At 41.1% G+C, this 18048-nt stretch overlaps 2 protein-coding genes across 3 annotated transcripts in view; both read left to right on the top strand.

The window, feature by feature from the left end:
• The window catches only part of TCP11L2 (t-complex 11 like 2), a 39301-nt gene extending 36338 nt beyond the window's left edge, over positions 1–2963 (top strand). For both annotated transcript variants that reach the window (XM_058568512.1, XM_058568511.1), the window contains exon 10: positions 560–2963. In XM_058568512.1, coding sequence (XP_058424495.1) covers positions 560–804 — 245 coding nt within the window. In that variant the 3' untranslated portion in view covers positions 805–2963. The remainder of the gene's footprint in view (positions 1–559) is intronic.
• Positions 2964–9826: 6863 nt separating this feature from the next.
• Positions 9827–18048, top strand: part of POLR3B (RNA polymerase III subunit B) — a 116673-nt gene continuing 108451 nt past the window's right edge. The window contains exons 1-4 of the mRNA XM_058568509.1: positions 9827–10050; positions 13841–13873; positions 16995–17051; positions 17136–17200. Of these exons, the coding sequence (XP_058424492.1) occupies positions 9979–10050; positions 13841–13873; positions 16995–17051; positions 17136–17200 (227 nt within the window). The 5' untranslated portion in view covers positions 9827–9978. The remainder of the gene's footprint in view (positions 10051–13840; positions 13874–16994; positions 17052–17135; positions 17201–18048) is intronic.

The following is an 18048-nucleotide window of genomic DNA, read 5'->3' as shown; positions in this document are numbered from 1 at the left end:
TTAAAAAAAAAACAAGCATTAGTATTGCTCACAAGTCTTTGGGGCAACTGGGTAGTTCTTTTGGTCTTGCTGGACTCATGCAAGCATTTGTGGTCAGCTGTGGCTTGGGTAGGTAGCTCTGCTGATCTTGGCTTGACTTTCTCAAGTGTTTGGGAGCTACAGGTTGGTCTAAGATGGCCTCAGATAGAACAGCTGAGCTTCTGTCAATGTGGCCTCTCATCAAGCCCAGGCTTGTTCACATGGTGTTGGTAGCTGGAGAGAGCAGATGCAAACCATGCCTCTTGAGACCTCAGCATGGAACTAGCATACCAACATTTCTGCCACATTCTCTATTGGCCAAAGAAAGTCATAAGGCCAGCTCCAATTCAAGACACGAGGAAACAGACTCCAGCCTTTGATGGGAAGAGCTGCAAAGCTACCTGGTAAAGGGCTTGGATACAGAGAGGGTGAAGAGTTAGGAATATTATTGCAATCCACCCACCATAATTAGTATTCTCATTTTTTAAAAAATTATGTGCTTTAATAATGGGACAGGTAAAGATATCTTATTTTTCCCTAGATAAACGAATCCAACTATACATGAAAAGCCTACTCTGTCTTACAAGCCCTCAAAAATGCATGCCTCCCACGCCAGGAGGCCTTGCAGTCATTCAGCAGGAGCTAGAAGTACTAGGCTCTCAATATGCAAACATTGTGAATCTCAACAAGCAAGTGTATGGACCATTTTATGCAAATATACTTCGAAAGCTGCTCTTCAGCGAGGAAGCCATGGGGAAAGCGGACACTTCATCTTCTACTGACTGAAGAGCAACTGACGTTGCATAAGAGATGGGAATCCGGCACTTCGGTACCCAGTCTGTTTCCATCGATGGCATTACAGGTGCGGCACATCCTCAGTCCTTTCCGTGGTGCAGTGTTAGCCTGAATCTGTGTAACCCAGTAATATTAGCATTGCAGAAGACATGCACATCATATAGACCCTGTTCATGCGTCATTTTCAAGTTCAGAAGAGACTTTTTAATGAACAGAAAGCAATTTGTAATTAATTATATTACCTATATAATACTTTTAAATGTTTTCTTAAGCATCTATATCTGACTTATCCATTCGACCCGTAAGGAGTTGTATTTCCTCACTTGTCACTATCAAATCTAATAATTTTTAATTTTGGTACAACTTCTTAAAGGGTTGAAAGTTGTGAGAATAACCAAGGGGATTGATGTTCTGAATAAGAGATGTGAAGTAAGCATAATTGTATTTGAAATATACAATTAAATTTTATTAATGTGTAATAGAAACTTACACAGTAAGTCCTCAGATTCCACAGTTGTACCAAATCACATTTTACAATACCAGTTGTCAGTATTTGTTTAGAATTTAAATTTATTACCTACATTTTAAAGCTATAGACAAATTTTGGATAAAACCTCCCTTATTCATTTAGTGAAAATAGAAACAAATCCCTTCTAAAATTTTATTCTAGAGGTTGGTTTCTTCTTGTAACTTATCCTGCTGTCTGAGAGAAACAATTTTTGCACAAATCTCCTAGTGAATGTCCTTGCATTTCTCAGGCCATTGGTAAGGTTTATATAAGATTTTAATATTTTTACATAAGGCAGGAATGGTTTGAATTGGTTTACTTGTAAGAAGAAGGGAAGTTAATAAAACGAGATCCCCATTCTCAGTGACGTTCACAACTGAAAAAGAAATAGTTGAACTCTGGACTTTTTAACCATCTAGCTTGCTAGCAAATGCCTCCTGTGCTGATTAAATTCTTACCCCACTATGACCATGATGCTCTTCTAAGTATCATCATCTTTTGACATTCTTGAGCACTAAATCAGACATTGCCAAGCTGGCACTAGTCGTCGTTGAGATTTTAGAGAATCTGCTTGTCCTGGAATTACATACTTCTTTTGCAGTGTTAAGGGAAGCACTACAGTTTGGGTGGACTCAGTCTAGAAAGTGCTTTATTTGCATAAAACACATTTCTGGCTGTTTTGTTTTCTAAGGACTCGTTGAACCTTAGTAGTTTGGTGGGGAAGAATGGACAGGAAGTAAAAAGGGGTATTCCTTTCTTCCTCACCTCCTTTTCCTCACCACAACCTCCACTGTGATGCATACTTAATTATTTGATAAAGTTCTAGGACATGATTGTGTGAATAAATTATCTCCAACCTTTACATTTTGGAGGGATCTGCGAAAATCTGAGGAAATTTTGAAAGTCAGGTTTTTTTCTCACAATGACCAATACATAAATCAGCCGTTCTGCCCATTTAAGCAGCTGTGTGTGAGTGGAATTTTACTGAAGAGCACATCATTGGTCTTACCCATTTTTTTTCCTCTTCCTATATTTCCATTCTGCCCATGTTTTTCCTACGCTTAGAAACCATAAGGTGCTAAAGATTTTTGTTTTCATTTTCTCTTAAGTTGAAGTAGCTTTCAACTGTGTTCACTTCGGGGCATGGGTGGCAGGTGGGGTCTGACACAGAAAAGTAATATGGAGAGTGATTTTTTGTCGCTTGCTGAGGTGAACTATATATTTACCAGGAAAACCAGGTGGTGTACTTGTTTATTATTAGATTGGAATCCAGCTGGTATTCTTATATACTTGATTATCCTCCAGTTGCCAGCAGGAAAACAATGTGCAAACATTTTTTTAAATGCATTTAAAACGAAGGGCATTCTGTTTCCTTTTTTTTTTAAGTGGCAAAGTAAATCTCAATGTCTCAAGTCTGGATTTAGGCAACTACCTTTATTAGGATTTTTAAATCATATCCTTTAGCATCTTGTCTATTTGGTTTTTACTTAAATGTTTACTTCTACTTTTGAGGTTTTCTTAACATGGTCTTGTTTTATAACGTCAATTTTATTAAACAGCATACACACATTTTCATTCTTCTACTGCTAAAACATGTATTGTGTGCACTAGTTAAATTTTAAAACATTAAAAATTATTTCAAGATAACCAATGTCTGTCTCTTTTTCTTTTTTTTAATTTTTTTTTATTGAGGTAACATTGGTTTATAATATTATATAAATTTCAGCTGTATGTCATTATATTTTGATTTCTGTGAGACTACATCATGTTCACAGAGATTAGATTGGTGGTTACCAGAAGGGAAGTGGGAGAGGGAGGAGGGAGAAAGGGGTGATAGGGCACATGTGTATGACGACAGATGGCAATTTGTCCTTGGATGGTGAACATGATGTAGTCTTTGTCTTCTAAACCACCTTTGGGTAGCTCAGGGGTGGAATATTGAACAGTCTTGTTAGTGTTGTTCTAGAATGGTTCCTATGGTGATTGTCAGAGCCTTACAGACATTAGGTCATGTTCATTCATTCATTCATTCAGTCAGTCAGTCAACAAACCCCTAGTGAGCCATCTACCACGTGCCCAGAAGTATCCTAGGTGTTGTCATACATAGATGACTAGACAGACGCTGTTGTCAAGAAGTTTATAATCTAGTAAGAAGGACAAACTTGTGAACAACTACAGGAAAGTGTAATAAGGGCATAAAATAGGTACACATGGTGCTGGAGGAAAAATCATCAAAACTCTGTTTCATGGAAATCATTCTCCAGCTACAACAGGAAGGATAGGCAGGAACCTGCCACGAGGCCAAGAAAGGGAAAGGGCCCACAGACCATGTGCATGGGGAGCACAGTGTGGTGAGAAAGGGTGAGCCCAGGGGCCAGCATGTGGTTGAAGAGTGAAAGTGAGGAGAGGTAACAAGAAAGGTCCAGAGGGTCTGGGCTGTCATGCTAAAATGTGTGGGTTTTGTCCTGAAAGAGATAAAGAATCGTTGAATCTTTTGAAACAGAGGATGGTAACAGACAAATTATGTTTTGGAAAGATCGCCCTGGCAAAGAACACTTCCCTTTGTGCTGGAAGACTCCTCTGTGTTGTGTACGTCTGCACACACACACTCAAACAGGAACACGGTACTAGCAGTAGAAATGGACTCGAACTGCAGCAGAAAAGGAGTTTTTTGGACAGTATTAATACCTCACAGAATCTACTTAATCTGAGGCATCTGGCTTGGAAAATGGGCGGGAACCAAGGCAAGGCGAGCTGCAGGACTCCAGCCAAGCTGGATTCAGCGCTGTGGCTTCAGAGGTCGGTTTCTCAACTGTCCTGGCCCCTTTGCATCATTTGCTCAAGATGCACAGTCCCAGGCATAAACATTCAGGTGGAAGAATCTAGATCAAGTGCCCTGGCTCTAATTTGCAAGGGATGGAATGAGGGAGTAGCTGAGCCTTAGACTCCCATGGTCCCACCAAGGTCACCCAACCAGGGATTTCTCCCAAATTAGAAGGGTTTGCTGAGGAGCAGAAAGAGAAAAATGCACTATAACGTACATTCATGAGGTCTTTAAAATTTCAATGTGAGAAATGGGTGAGGAGACCACTCAGTCCAGCATTGCCTCATGACACCAAAAGATCATTCAAGGAAGGGCGTGGTCACAAGAAGTCAACCTTTATTGGTGTGCATAGATGAACTGGTGAACAAATAGCTCCCAAGTCTCGGTGGCCTCAGTGTAGCCTTATTTCTCAAATTATAGTTCAAAGCAGGGGGTAGGTTGGTGTTGGGGGAGGTGCTATTCCATTCAGTCATTCAGAGACCCAACTTCCATCCTTGTGACTCAGCTGTCCCCTAGATCTTTGGAGTCCTCTCCATTCACTCAGAAGATAGGGAAAGAAAAGGATTGCCCACTTCCACTTATGGCCCATTGGCCAGAACTCCATCATGTGGGCTCATCTGACTGCCAGGGAAGCAGTAAAACGTGCCCAGGAGAAAGAGGCTGACATGGGTATTGGTAAGCATTAGCAGTCTCTACCTCAAATCCCTTTAGCTTTGTTGAATAAGTCCGATGAACCTTCTTTTCATGAAAACAGGTTTAAAATCATGTGTCTACTCTGGTCTGTTAGTAGTAGCTCTGCAGAACACTGTGTTGGGAGGATTTTGAAGCCAGATCTAGGATAAGTAGTCAAGAATTCTGTGGCTGATTGGCAAAGTATGCCATAGGCATGGGGAACGCCACCTTTTTTGGCAACATATTTTTATTCCTCACTGGAACCCCTCTCAAAACTAAAGTTCAGCCTGTTCTACATCTAGGGATGTTAAGTTCCAAAATGTCCCACTCATTGTTCAGTAAATGTAGCATGGGACTGAGAGTCACAAGACCTGAGTTCGAATTCACTTCTACTACTTAATAGCTACATGAACTTGAGCCAGTCTTTTAATCTCCTTGAACCTCCATTTCCTACCCTACCTGCCTACCTGCTACCTGCCTGGCTCGCAGAGATATTGTGAGAATCAAAGGAGATAATGTATTTGCAATTGTCTGCAAACTCTAAAGCATCATGTCACCAGAATACAGTATAGTAACTAATTTATTAGTCCCAAACCTCTCTCAAGCTTCAAGGGGTTTTAGTATTGTGATCAAGTACTCAAGTACATAAGAACAAAAACAGTCATATCTCATCAGAACCACGGTCCATTAAGCCCAACATTGTCACTGGCAGAGAAACTCAAGGTATGCAGAAGGCTTATTGTCCTTGATGTCAGTGCAAAGGGCAGTGAGAAAGCCCAAAAGGTTCTAATTTCATTCAGTATCAATTATGAGTTTATCCTCCAGGATTTAATCTGGCCTTTTAGAAAGCACGTTGGTATTATCAACTTGTGCCCTCTTGTTCTCTATTTTTGAAGTTAAGCTTTATTTTTTCATTTCTAAGCTTACTCTGTTAGCCTCTCTCAGATTTCAAGGGAAAGGAACAGAGGGATTTATTGTGAGGCTTTATGAAGAAGAAAGAAAACCCAGGACTCTGTCCCAGCAGTTGCACTTGCAGGCTTGGTGGGGAACCTGAACATAATTTGTTTTCTTTCAGAGTATAATAAATTAATAGTAGCCACCGAGCACTTACCCTATGGCAAGGACTACCCTAAGCGCTTGATAAAAATGATCTCGTATAACTGCACAGTGCGCTGTGAGGCAGGTCCTATCATTATTTCTATATGTGCAAAATGAGACTCAGAGAGGCTAAGGAAGTTGTCTGAGGTCACAAAGCTGGGAAGTGTGTTTGAACTCAAGAGTTTAACCCTGGAATGTGCGGTCCTAACTGCTTGCTATATTGGTTTCCTTAGGTCATCCAGTCAAAAGTATTTCCCACTGTCACGATGCTGCCAAATGCTGACTTGGTGTTTACTTCTCTGCTTCTGCTTTCTGTTGCTGCCCTCCCTTTTGGTGTGTCTTAATTGAAAACATCCCAGGAGAGAGAATATAATTGGGTCTATTTGCCACCAGTCAGTATGGACACCCCCTCCCCCACTCTCCTGCGTTGGGTAGGGGTCTCATGACAGACCACCTCGGCTCTCTTACCTGGCTGTCTTTGGCAGGTTCCTGGCTCCATCAGATTTGAGAGGATGGTAAGGTCACACCATACAAAGCAAGGCTTTTCAGATCAAGGCCTGTGGGCATGGCAGGCAGCTAGAGGATTTGGGACCAGCCAGTCTTGCTCAAAATGCAGAATGTTCTCTGATTACAGTAGAGACTGCCATCCGCGTTCCTCCTCACCTTGCTGTTTGTGAAATTATAGATTTCAAGACTCCCCCTTTGCCCTTGCCTTTTCAGGCTGAGGAGCCCTTATTCTTTCTCCAACATCCTTCTGGTCTTCTCTAGTTCTATTATGAATTTATCCACCTATAGAAATCAGGACCACACATATTTTTTTCCAGTCTTAATGATCCAAAGTTTTGAAGAGAGGATCATCTTTCTCTTTTCTTTCTAGTATCTTCATGTTGAAGCCTCTCAGAATAAGGTCTAATTTCTTTCACATGGCAGAAAGGCCAATAATGGCCCAGCCCCACTAGATCTTTCTAGCGTCCTCTATAGACACTTTCCTTGACAAGCCCTACAAGAGAACCACGTATGGTATTAGGTACTCGAAAGCCCGCAGGCCATTGCAAAGGCTGTTTTTCTCTGCTTGAAATGTCTTCTGACACGCCATCCTTTCAGTGTGGTAGTATGATAGAGGGGTTAAAAGCATGGGCTCTGGGGTCAAATAATTATGGATTTAAATTCCACATTTCTTAATCTCCACAAGCCCTAGTCTCCTCATCTGTCAAGTGGGAACAATCACACTCTCCCCCAGGAGTTGATCATTGAATCAGGGAATGCACATATAGTGGTCTTTCCAATGCCTGGCAAACAGTAAACAATGAATGGAAGCACTCCCTGATATTCCAGGGTCCAGCTTGCACACCTCAGCTTTTCCCTTTCCCTTTCCCTTGCTTTCTTTTAACCAATGGCCCCTCTTCTCCTCCACTCCCCATGGCACTGGTCACTTTCTCGTCTGGCTACCAAAACACTATATACGTAAGCAATGGGATAGTATCCCCAGGTGTCAACCATTTCCCCTCTGTGATTTCCTTTCCCTAACCAGCCAGCCCTCTATTCAAACCACCAGTCTTTTTGCACCAAGACCTCAGGAAAACGATGTGACAGCAGAAAGAGAAGTCACGAGACTGTTCCTCGCTTTTTGGTTTTAAAAATCCAGCCCCTGGGGCCGGCCCAGTGGCGTAGTGGTTAAGTTCGTGCACTCTGCTTAGGTGGCCTGGCGTTCACGGGTTTGGATCCCAGGCATGGACCTACATACTGCTCATCAAGCCATGCTGTGGTGGTGTCCCATATACCAAATAGAGGAAGATTGGCACAGATGTTAGCTCAGGGACAATCTTCCTCACCGAAAAAAGAAAAAAAAAAAAAATCCAGCCCCTTAGAGGATCAGAAAGGAATCATAGATTTGACCTGGAGTGCAAGTGCCAATACCTCAGGGGCCAGGCAGGGGTAATAAAGGAAGGATTGTGGTAGCTGTGGTCTAAGGGCCAACACCACTCAGTGTCAGCCAACTGTTGCCATGTAGGACTCTGGGACCACGGCTACCACATCCTCCTCTTTTCAAGGAAAAAAATCAGGATTTAAAAAAATGTGAAATACAATATTGAATTTATTATCACTCATTGCATGTTTTTCTTTCAAATTATTTTTTCAACACGAATTTATTCGGGAGCAAACAGTGGGTTAGAATACAGTTGGGAATACAAAGACCAAGTTGGTCCCTGTTCCAGAAGCTCCCGGTCTGAAGGAGAGCTAGGCACAGAAACAGAGGATGTGGTATTGACTGCTAAGTCTGATGTGAGAGAGTGATTCCCAAAGTGTGATTGCCTGAGGACTTATTAGAAATGCAAATTTGCGGGCCCTGGCCGAAATCTACCAAATCAGAAAGCTGAGGTTGTTTTAACAAGCTCTCCAGGTGACTGAGGTGTATGCTGAAGTTAGAGAACCATCTTGATGGTGGAAAGCCAAGAGCACTTAGGAGGAGTGAGCAAACACAGCTGAGCCTACCTTGAGATCTCTGCTATGGAAAAATCACTCCGTGGTTCCTTCTAGGCTAGACTCTAAATAGGTTGCTCTCTGGTAATCCACAAAGATCACACAAAAGTGTATCTGTCTCTTTAGGAAACTGTAAGATCTTCAAGAGCAGGAGCTGATTCTTCTTTTAATTCTTCTTTCCTTTCTCCTCCTACTTTCAGACATCAGCACAATACTTAGAAGATACAGGCATTGAAATTTACTTGAAGTACCTAATTCAGGAATTAGACTAACACGATGCTCTACATTCATGATGAGAAAACAGCAAATTTTTATTTACAAATTTTCATAATTTATTGTGTAAAACATACATAAAATTTACTATTTTACCTATTTTAAGTGTACAGGTCAGTAGCCTTAAGTACATTCACACTGTCATGAAACCATCACCATCATCCATCTCTAGAACTTTTGCATCTTCCCAGACTGAAACTCCAAACCCATTAAACAATTGTTGGTATCTTTTGCCTTGTTTTTTCCAATGGGATTTTTTTTCCTATTGATTTGTATATGTTCATTTTAAATTAGGGATACCAACCATTTGTCTTCTACTAACTTGTTTTTTTTAAAAACTCTATTTGTCGTGATTTTTAAAAATCTGTTCAGAAAATTTTAAATTCTTCATGGAATCATAAAACTATGGTTAGAATTATATTAGCAAATCCATGAATATTTTCCTTTACAATTTCTTTGTTGCCATCCTTGAAGGCCTTCACCATTTCAATGTTATGAATATATTCACTTATTTTCTTCTCAAGTGTTAACATTTAAATATTTAATCCATATAGGATTTACTTAGATGTATTTTTTTTCCTAAATGGCTAATCAGCTGTTCCAACATCATTTACTGGATAATCCATCTTTCCCCTACTGATTTAAAATGTCTTTTCATACAAAATTTCTCCACTTCCTGGTATTTCTTCCTAGATCTTCCCTCTAGTCCTTTTAGAGTATAACAGTCTTAATTACTGTCCTGTTATACTCTACTCTCTAGTAATTTAATTCCTCCTCACTTTATGGTCATTTTAATGGTTGTATGATATTCTATCACACTTGCACCATAATTTTTTTACACCAATCCCCTACTACTAGGCATTTGGTAAGTATCTTATTTTTCCATACTATACAACGTGTAGTTTTGGACAATTAAATGAATTCTCTGCCTCGGTGGCTCAAGTCGCACACATTATCCGTTTACCCTTTTCTTTGAATCATTTAAAAAATTACAACCAATATGCTTTATTGGTCTCAATGATGGGATAACTGGCCATGAATCTATTGGCTAGGGTTTAGGATTACTCGGGCGAGACCTCCGAGCGACACCAGGGGGCGCAGTTTCCCAGGTTCGCATCAATCACATCCGGGTTCCACCGTAGGTTCGGGCAGAGGGCAGGCGGAACCTTTCTGTCGCGCCTTCAATTAACCTGCACGGCGGGGAGCAGTTAGGCCTCGACGCACCGCTGTCCAAGGGCGGTGCAGTTTGCTTGGGGCAGCGAAAGCCTGCGTGGGGGTTCTGTTTGCTTCTTCCTTCGTCGTGAGCAGCATGGACGTCCTGGCGGAGGAGTTTGGGAACCTGACCCCGGAGCAGCTGGCGGCGCCGATCCCGACTGTAGAGGTGAGGGCACGGCGCGCGGGTAGCCGAAGGGGCCGGCACGATCCCCTGGAGGCGTTGCCCCGAGAGCTCTCGGCGCGGAGGGCTGCGGGCCGGGGCTTGTGCGCATGCTTAGTACTCCGCGCAAGCGCAGGCCGCCACGTGGGGGGGGGGGGCCTCCTTTCCGTAGCCGGCCGCCGCGTGCGCCAGCGTTGACGAGCTGTCAGCCGCCATGGGGGCCGAGCGGCCCCTCGGGCGCCTTTAGGGTTGGACCCTGTCCAGTGTTCTTGTGTGTCGGGGGAGGGCTGGCTCTCGCCCACCTTGGGGGACGTATTGCATCTTCGCGGGCTTGGAGAGGACAGTGAGGTCCAGGGAGCCTGGGCCACTGTGGTGAGGTCCTGCAGCTGGCTGTGGTGGCAAAACCAAGTCGTCTGAATCGCAGACTAGTTTTCCTTCCTTTTAACCTGGAGTTCAAGTTTGGGCTGCAGGAGTATTTTAAACTCCCCCAACATCTACTCAAAATTTTTCCTAGGTGTTTTCTGGGGAGCAGCCCCATAGCTTGCACCAGATTATCAGAAATTAAGGATAACTGCCTTACAGTGAGCTACCTGATAAAGTTCAGCTGTTGACAGGTTGTATGAAAGGCTCATATAATCTCTCTGGGCCTCAAAATCTTCATTGGCGTGGAATGAGGACCTGGAGAAATGAGGCTTGAGATAGGCGAGAGATTTCAGGTAGAGGGAACAGGATTCTTTGAAACCCCGTTGGCAAGACCGTCTGATGTTTTTGAGGAGCTAAAATGCAGTAGGAGTGGAGAAGGGTAAAGGAGAGATGAAAGATGAAGGGTAGGTAAGAGTCCTGATCATGAAAGGTTTTGTTAGACATCTGAAGGAACAGTGAGATGCTATTGAAGGGTTTAAGCGGGAGAGTGACATGATCCCTGAGTCTATTGGATTATAAGAACCTCTTTATAATCATTTGGCAGATGAATAAAGTCACATTATAATCAGTCCATCAGATTCGATCTGTGAGTACTTGCAATACACTGCTGATCATCATGAGGCAACACTGGATTTTTAACTCTTGAAGAGTTAATGTTAAGAGCACTTACTATGAGGCAGGCTCTGTTTAAGCCTAACAGGCATTTCGTTATCTAATTCTCTGAAGTAAGGACTGTTTTCACCACATTTTGCCAATGAAGGGTTTTGAGGCCCAGAAAGGCTAAGTAACTAACCCAGTGTCAGAAGGCTGGTAAGTGGCTGATCTGGAATTTGGGCTCTGGTAGTCTGACTCCAGAGTCTTCATCCTTAACTGCTGACTGGACTCCTTCTCCAGAGAGCTGAAGGAATAAGCCTAAAGGATTTATATTTCCTGCCTGAATTTGCACAGCTATGAAGGGACCAAAATCACAGTTCCAGCCTTCTGATTCAGGAATAACAGTTCCTCTTCCTGGCCTTCTCCATCCAGTCCACCATCCCATCTTAAGGGTCCCGCCTGCAAAATCTACTCAAGTCTGAAGCTTCATTCCTGCTATTCTGCAAGTCTGAACCACAGTCATCTCTTGCCTCCTAGGCTCCTGACTTGTCCCACTCCAGTCTGTTCTCTCCTCTCAGCCATCACTTTAAACATACAACACACAAATATGATCATGTTGTTCCCTTGGTTAAAATTCTTCAGTCTCTGCCTGTTGCTCTTAGGACAAAATCTAAAGTCTGTACCATGTTAATAAGGCTTTTCTCATTCTGGCCACTGCTTACTTCTCCAGCCTTTTTCCATCCCCCACCCACCCCTAAGATCTTTCTACTCTTCTCGTATAGTTCCTTCTGATCTTTCTTTCATTCCTCTTTGTAGACTTACATACAGTAAAATGCATAAATACTAAGTGTTCCGTTACATTAGTTTTGACAGCTATGTATACCCAAATAGCTACCAACCAATACAAGGTATAGACCATTTCCATCACCCCAGAAAGTTCCTCTTTCAGTCTATCCCCACCACTTTTTGATTTCTATCATCTTAGATTCGTTTTGCCTGACTATCTTCTTTTTTTTTTTAAAGCCTTAATTTTTTTAGAGCTTTTTAGGTTCACAGCAAAATTGAGAGGAAGGTACAGAGATTTCTCATATATTTCGTCACCTCACTTTACACTTGAAAAATGTTTTTACTTTCTCCAGGTTGTCTGCCTCCCTCCCTGGCCACACCTTCTCAGTCTCCTTTGCTAGATCCGCCTTCTGCTGCTCATCTCTAAATGTTGGAATGTTCTTGATCTCACTTCATGGATCTCTTCTCCATCTGCACTCCTTAGGTGGTCTCTTCCATTACATGGCTGTAATTACCATCCATTTGCTAATTTATATCTCCCTAGTTTGTATCTCCAGGCCACTCTTTTCCCAAGTTCCAGACTCATGTTTGTTGTTTATTTGTTCCAGACTCATGTTTATTGTTTATTTGACACCTCCACCTGAGTGTCTAATGGATATCTCAAACTTACTGTACCCCCAACCAAACTCCTGTTAGCTCCTCCACACCTAGACCTGCTGCTCTGAGAACATCCCCGCTTCCTCATCTCCGTAGATGGCAACTGTAAGCTGTCAGTCTTGACTTCTCTTTCTCTCAAAGTCTCTATCTAATCTATGACCAAGTCCTGTTGGCTCTAACTTCACATTGTGTCTCCTAGCTAACAGTTTCTCACAACTGGTACTGTTATCAGCCTGGAGTATTGCAATAAACTCCTGAATGATCTCCCTGCTTATAACGTTGTCTGTTCTCAACTCAGCAGTTCAACCCATCATTTCACCTGATCCAATTAAAATGAGTCACATCATCATGTCACTCTTTTTGCTCAGAACCTTCCAGTGCTGCTCATGTCACTCAGAGTGAAAGTCAAAAATTTTACAGTTGCTGCAAGGTCTTACCTGATCCTTAGGCCCTTAGTGAGAAACTGTGAGTTTAGACTTAGTTCTTGCTTTCAAACTCAGTTCTACCCATTTGTCACATTTCCCATTAGCAAATTATGCCATTCATGAAAAGTGTCTTATCATGATAGGCTACTTAAAACCCTAGGAAGCTATAAAAAGCAGGCCAAAGAACTCACGAAGTGTGACCATTTGCAGCTGTTTAATATAGGACGTCCTTCTGCTGCCCTAAGATGAGCTCTGACTGTGCACTAGGTGAGAGAAAATGGGAGGGAGAAAAAACTCAAGAGACCTGGCTTCCCCACCAGATTCTGAAACTTAATCTCCCTTTCTCAAACTGGCAAACCCCCCTCATTCGGGAAGTGTCATGAGAACAAAATAAAGATGAAAAGTGGTTGGAATCTTGACTCATCAAGAAGAAATTAAATTATATTCTATTTAAGAAATCTGTGGTATGTATATATGTATATGTGTATACATATATTTATATGCATGTACACACACACTCACATATATGATTTCCATAAAAGTGGTTATAGGGGGCCAGCCCAGTGGCATGGTGGTTAAGTTTGCACACACTGCTTTGGTGGCCCGGGGTTCACGGGTTCGGATCCCAGGCACGGACCTACACACCACTCGTTAAGCCATAATGTGGCAGTGACCCATATACAAAATAGAGGAAGATTGGCAACAGATGTTAGCTCAGGGTCAAACTTCCTCACAAAAAAAAAAAAAAAAGTAAAAAGTGGTTAACAATGTAAAAATTATTTTTGTTTTCATGTACTTTCTTTTGCTTACTGTGATAAAGTGAGTCATTTTTGGTACATTAAAATAATTTCTTATAAAAATTGTGGTTACTAGCACAGAGTTCTGATGCTCTTATTGTTTTGCTGTTACAGGAAAAATGGAGGCTGCTTCCAGCATTTTTAAAGGTAATGAACATTTAATACTAATTAGTTATTTTTCTGATGAAAAGTCAAGAAATAAACCTTTCTTTTAAGATTAAATTTTTATCACCAACATTTTTCAATTGTGTACAGCTATGTACTTTGCTAGGTTTTGGAAATACAAGGAATTATAAGGCAGTATCCCTGCCTATGAGGTGCTAGTCGGGGGAGCAGTAATCTAATTTTAGAGATAGGAAATAGTATACATAGTAGCATGGCCGGTGAATAATACAGACTAAAGTGCTGTTGGCGAAAGAGTGATGCCATGGGTGTTCAGAGAGGGCCTTCCAAATGAAGTGAGACGTAAACCACATCTTAATTGGAAAGGATTTAACTAAGCTGAAAGGTAGGATGCAGAAAGATGGCTTCATAAAGGTGCTGAAGAGGAGCCTCCGTGGGGTCTGTAGGAAACAGCAACCAGTCTGTTTGGTTGGAATGAATGAATGGATCGTCCAAGGAACTGCTGAATGTAAGGTTGGTGTAGGGCTTCAATTCAGTTTTAAAGAGGTTATGCTAAGAAGCAGTGGGTACCACAATGAGACACCACTTGACACTCACTAGGATGGCTGTTGTCGAAAAGAAAGATAAGTATTGATGCGAACCTGGAGAAACTGGAACCCTCATGCTCTACTGGTGGGAATGTAAAATGTTGCACATACTTTGGAAAGCAGCCTGGCAGTTCCTCAAATGGTTAAACATAGAGTTACTAGAAGATCCAGCAGTTCTACTCCTAGGTATCTACTCAAGAGAAATGAAAACATATGTCCTTGCAAGAACTTGTACACAAATGTTTACAGCAGCGTTATTCGTAATAGCCAAAAAGTGGAAACAACTGAAATGAACATCAACTGATGGATGGATACATAAAGTATGGTATATCCATACAATGGAATATTATTTGGCGGTAAAAAGAAATCAAGTGCTGATACATACTACAACATGGATAAATCTTGAAGGTGTTATGCTAAGCAAAAAAATGGAGACTTGAAAATTGTGTTTTCAGTTAAGTTTTGTCGACTTAGTTCTATGTGACAGGCAGAGGGGAGAGTGCCGGGAGAGGATCCTGGGGAAGCTGTCAGGGCCAGATTTCTGACCCGATTTGAAAGCCGTTTTAAAGATTTTTGGCTTTTTTTCTAATAGCAATGGGAAGCTGTTGAAGAATGTTTAAGGAGAGGAGTGAGTGACCAGGAGTGAAATAAAACGATAGTAAGGTCAAAGAAAGGGTATTTTTAATTAAAAAAGGTATATACTATATATATTGTTTATATAAAAAGTATATATATATAAATTTTATAAATTTAAATTTTATAAACTTGTTTTATAAATATGCATTTATAAATTTATAAAAGTTATAAATTTATATATATTTTATATATTTATATAAATAAAATATATTTTTTATATAAAAGGGTAATTGTAACTTGTTTTTAAAGGAACTATACATAAGCAGAAGAGAAGGGGTGGTATTTATGATTCAAAAAAGAGGAGACCGTCGATGGCACATAGTCCAAGAGGAGATAGAAAACTTAATAGAAACATGAGACTAGTTATTTCATTCATTCATTCAATCTTGCGTTCATTCATTTAAAGTTGGGATTCTCCTGTACTCAGACTACCTTGAAATATACTTGTCCAAGAACGAAAGTATAAAGATTTTAATACATGACTGAAGGCAGGAATGCAAAGCTTGTAAGGTGGCCAGTGCTGTTGGCCAACAGAATCCTGACTCAGAACGTTAGGCTGGGATGACACCAGTGAGGAGGGACAAATGTAAATCCTGGTACTCAGTTTTGCACAGGTACCAAATGGGGTGTGCTTAACTTAATAGCGTTTTTTTTTGTGGAGATAAAAATTACCTTTTGACTTTTAGTTGATGAGCCTGTAATGTGGCCTGTTTCTTCAGTAGCAGTGGTACGATATCCAGAATGAGGGAGGTAGTAGCCCCCTGTACACTGGTCAGACTGTCAAGAGTGTTGTCGTGAGTTCAGGGCGCTCGTGTTAAGAGGAACATAGACAAACTGGAGCACGTCCAGCAGCAGGCCGTTGGCTACTGAAGGGTCTGGAAGACTTGCATGTGAGAAATAGTTGAAGGGCCTGTTCAGCCTGAAAGTGAGAACATGAAAGAGAGATGTGATAACTAAATGGACTGTCCCAGAACAGGTATTTATTTTAGAAGAGACAATTAAGTCCCAGGGGTGGACACTGGAGGAAGGCAGACTTCAGATCATTATAACGTTGAATTTTTTTTCCCCAGCAATCAAGACTGCTTCAAAATCAGGTGGTAGTTTTGTAAGCCGGTGAGATCCCCAATAAGGAAGTGTAATTAAAGTAAAGGTTCTGTGATCATCTGTCAGGAATGTTCTAGAAGTGTTGAACTAATTGCGTTTGAAGATTAAGGTCAAGAAAATGAACATGTACAGTCCTTTTAAATCTTAAGATTTCGGAGTCTGTGTGTCTGTTTTTTCAGTGTTTTCCACAGCAGCACACAGCACTACCTGCACTCATTACTGACTTCTGAGAGGAAAAGGAAGTCACTGCTAGCTGGTATCTGATCTTAGGTTCCCTGAATTCCACACTGCCTTCAATTTCAAATGTGATTATTTTCAGTTTTCTTAGTAGAGATCTTTATTTTTCCCCTCCTCATTCTTCTATAAGTGATAAGAATAGCCAGAGTCTGGATATGTGGAAATCATGAAATTGCTCATATAGGAGAAAGATAAAGAAGAAAATAGGCATTTTTTGAGAGTTAAAGAGATGATGCTCATTTGCTATATTTTTTTCTTGGATTTTTTTGAAAAATTCAAAGTATGCAGAGAAAATCTTGCTTTATTTATTAACTTGAAGGGAGTGATTAGGTATGTTCACATACTTGTATCTTGAACTGCAAAGATCAGGTTGCTTCTCAGCAGGAAAATTTAAGGGTGTACTAGTAAGATGGAGGAGAAATTCAGTGAGGATGCATACGTGTGAAATTTTACTAAATAAAACTCATGGATTTTTTTTCTCACTTCGGTTTTGAGAAAAAGTTGATGATCCCCTATTATTAGAGTCTATTATATAATCTGCTATTTTGTTCTAACCTACTTTTTACTTTTTATCTGTTTAGGTTAAAGGCCTTGTGAAACAGCACATAGATTCATTTAACTATTTCATTAACGTAGAGGTAAGCATCAGATCTTAGAAACAGACGTAGCTAAGAATTCATTGGAAGGCAGAGTCTTCACTCATGTTGCTCTTTCCACTGCAGATAAAGAAGATCATGAAAGCCAATGAAAAGGTGACGAGTGATGCTGACCCCATGTGGTACTTAAAGTAAGGAATCAACCACTCTTAATTTGCTCTCTTGATTACGTCAAACCTTTGTTAAAGTGAATGTAGTTGCTATCAAAACTTTTAAAATAATTTTCTTTTTATCTGTTTAATAAGTTAATTGTCAAGTGCTCAATTTTTTTTTTTTTTTTTTTTGGTGCGGAAGATCAGCCCTGAGCTAACATCCGTGCTAATCCTCCTCTTTTTGCTGAGGAAGATGGGCTCTGAGCTAACATCTATTGCCAGTCCTCCTCCTTTTTTTCTTCCCCAAAGCCCCAGTAGATAGTTGTATGTCATAGTTGCACATCCTTCTAGTTGCTGTATGTGGGACTCGGCCTCAGCATGGCCGGAGAAGCAGTGCGTCGCTGCACGCCCGGGGTCCGAACCCGGGCCGCCAGTAGCGCAGCTCGCGCACCTAACCGCTAAGCCACGGGCCGGGCCCTCAAGTGCTCAATTTTTAATTTTCAACATCAAGTGCTCAATTTTTAGTTGGTAAACTAATAATAACAAGTGGAGTTATGATTGAGAAGTTACTGAAACTATTAGGTTTTAAATTTTTTTAAAACAATTTTAGACTTATAATACAAAGAGTTCCCACATTACCCTTCACCCAGCTCATCCTAATACTAACATCTTACATAACCAAAGCACACTTAGCAAAACCAGGAGATTAGCGTTGATACAATACTATTAAGTAATCTACAGATCTTACTCAAGTTTTCCCATTAATGTCCTTTCTCTGGTCCAGGATTCAGTTCAGGACCCTATTTATGTTCGGTTGTCATGACTCCTTAGTCTCTTGCAATGTAAGACAGTTCCTCAAGCTTTTCTGGACTTTAATGACCTTGACA

Source organism: Diceros bicornis, chromosome 25 (assembly GCF_020826845.1).
Source record: "Diceros bicornis minor isolate mBicDic1 chromosome 25, mDicBic1.mat.cur, whole genome shotgun sequence".
Taxonomy (NCBI): domain Eukaryota; kingdom Metazoa; phylum Chordata; class Mammalia; order Perissodactyla; family Rhinocerotidae; genus Diceros; species Diceros bicornis.
Note: the sequence above shows the minus strand (reverse complement) of the source record. Positions and strands in the feature narration are given on the sequence as shown.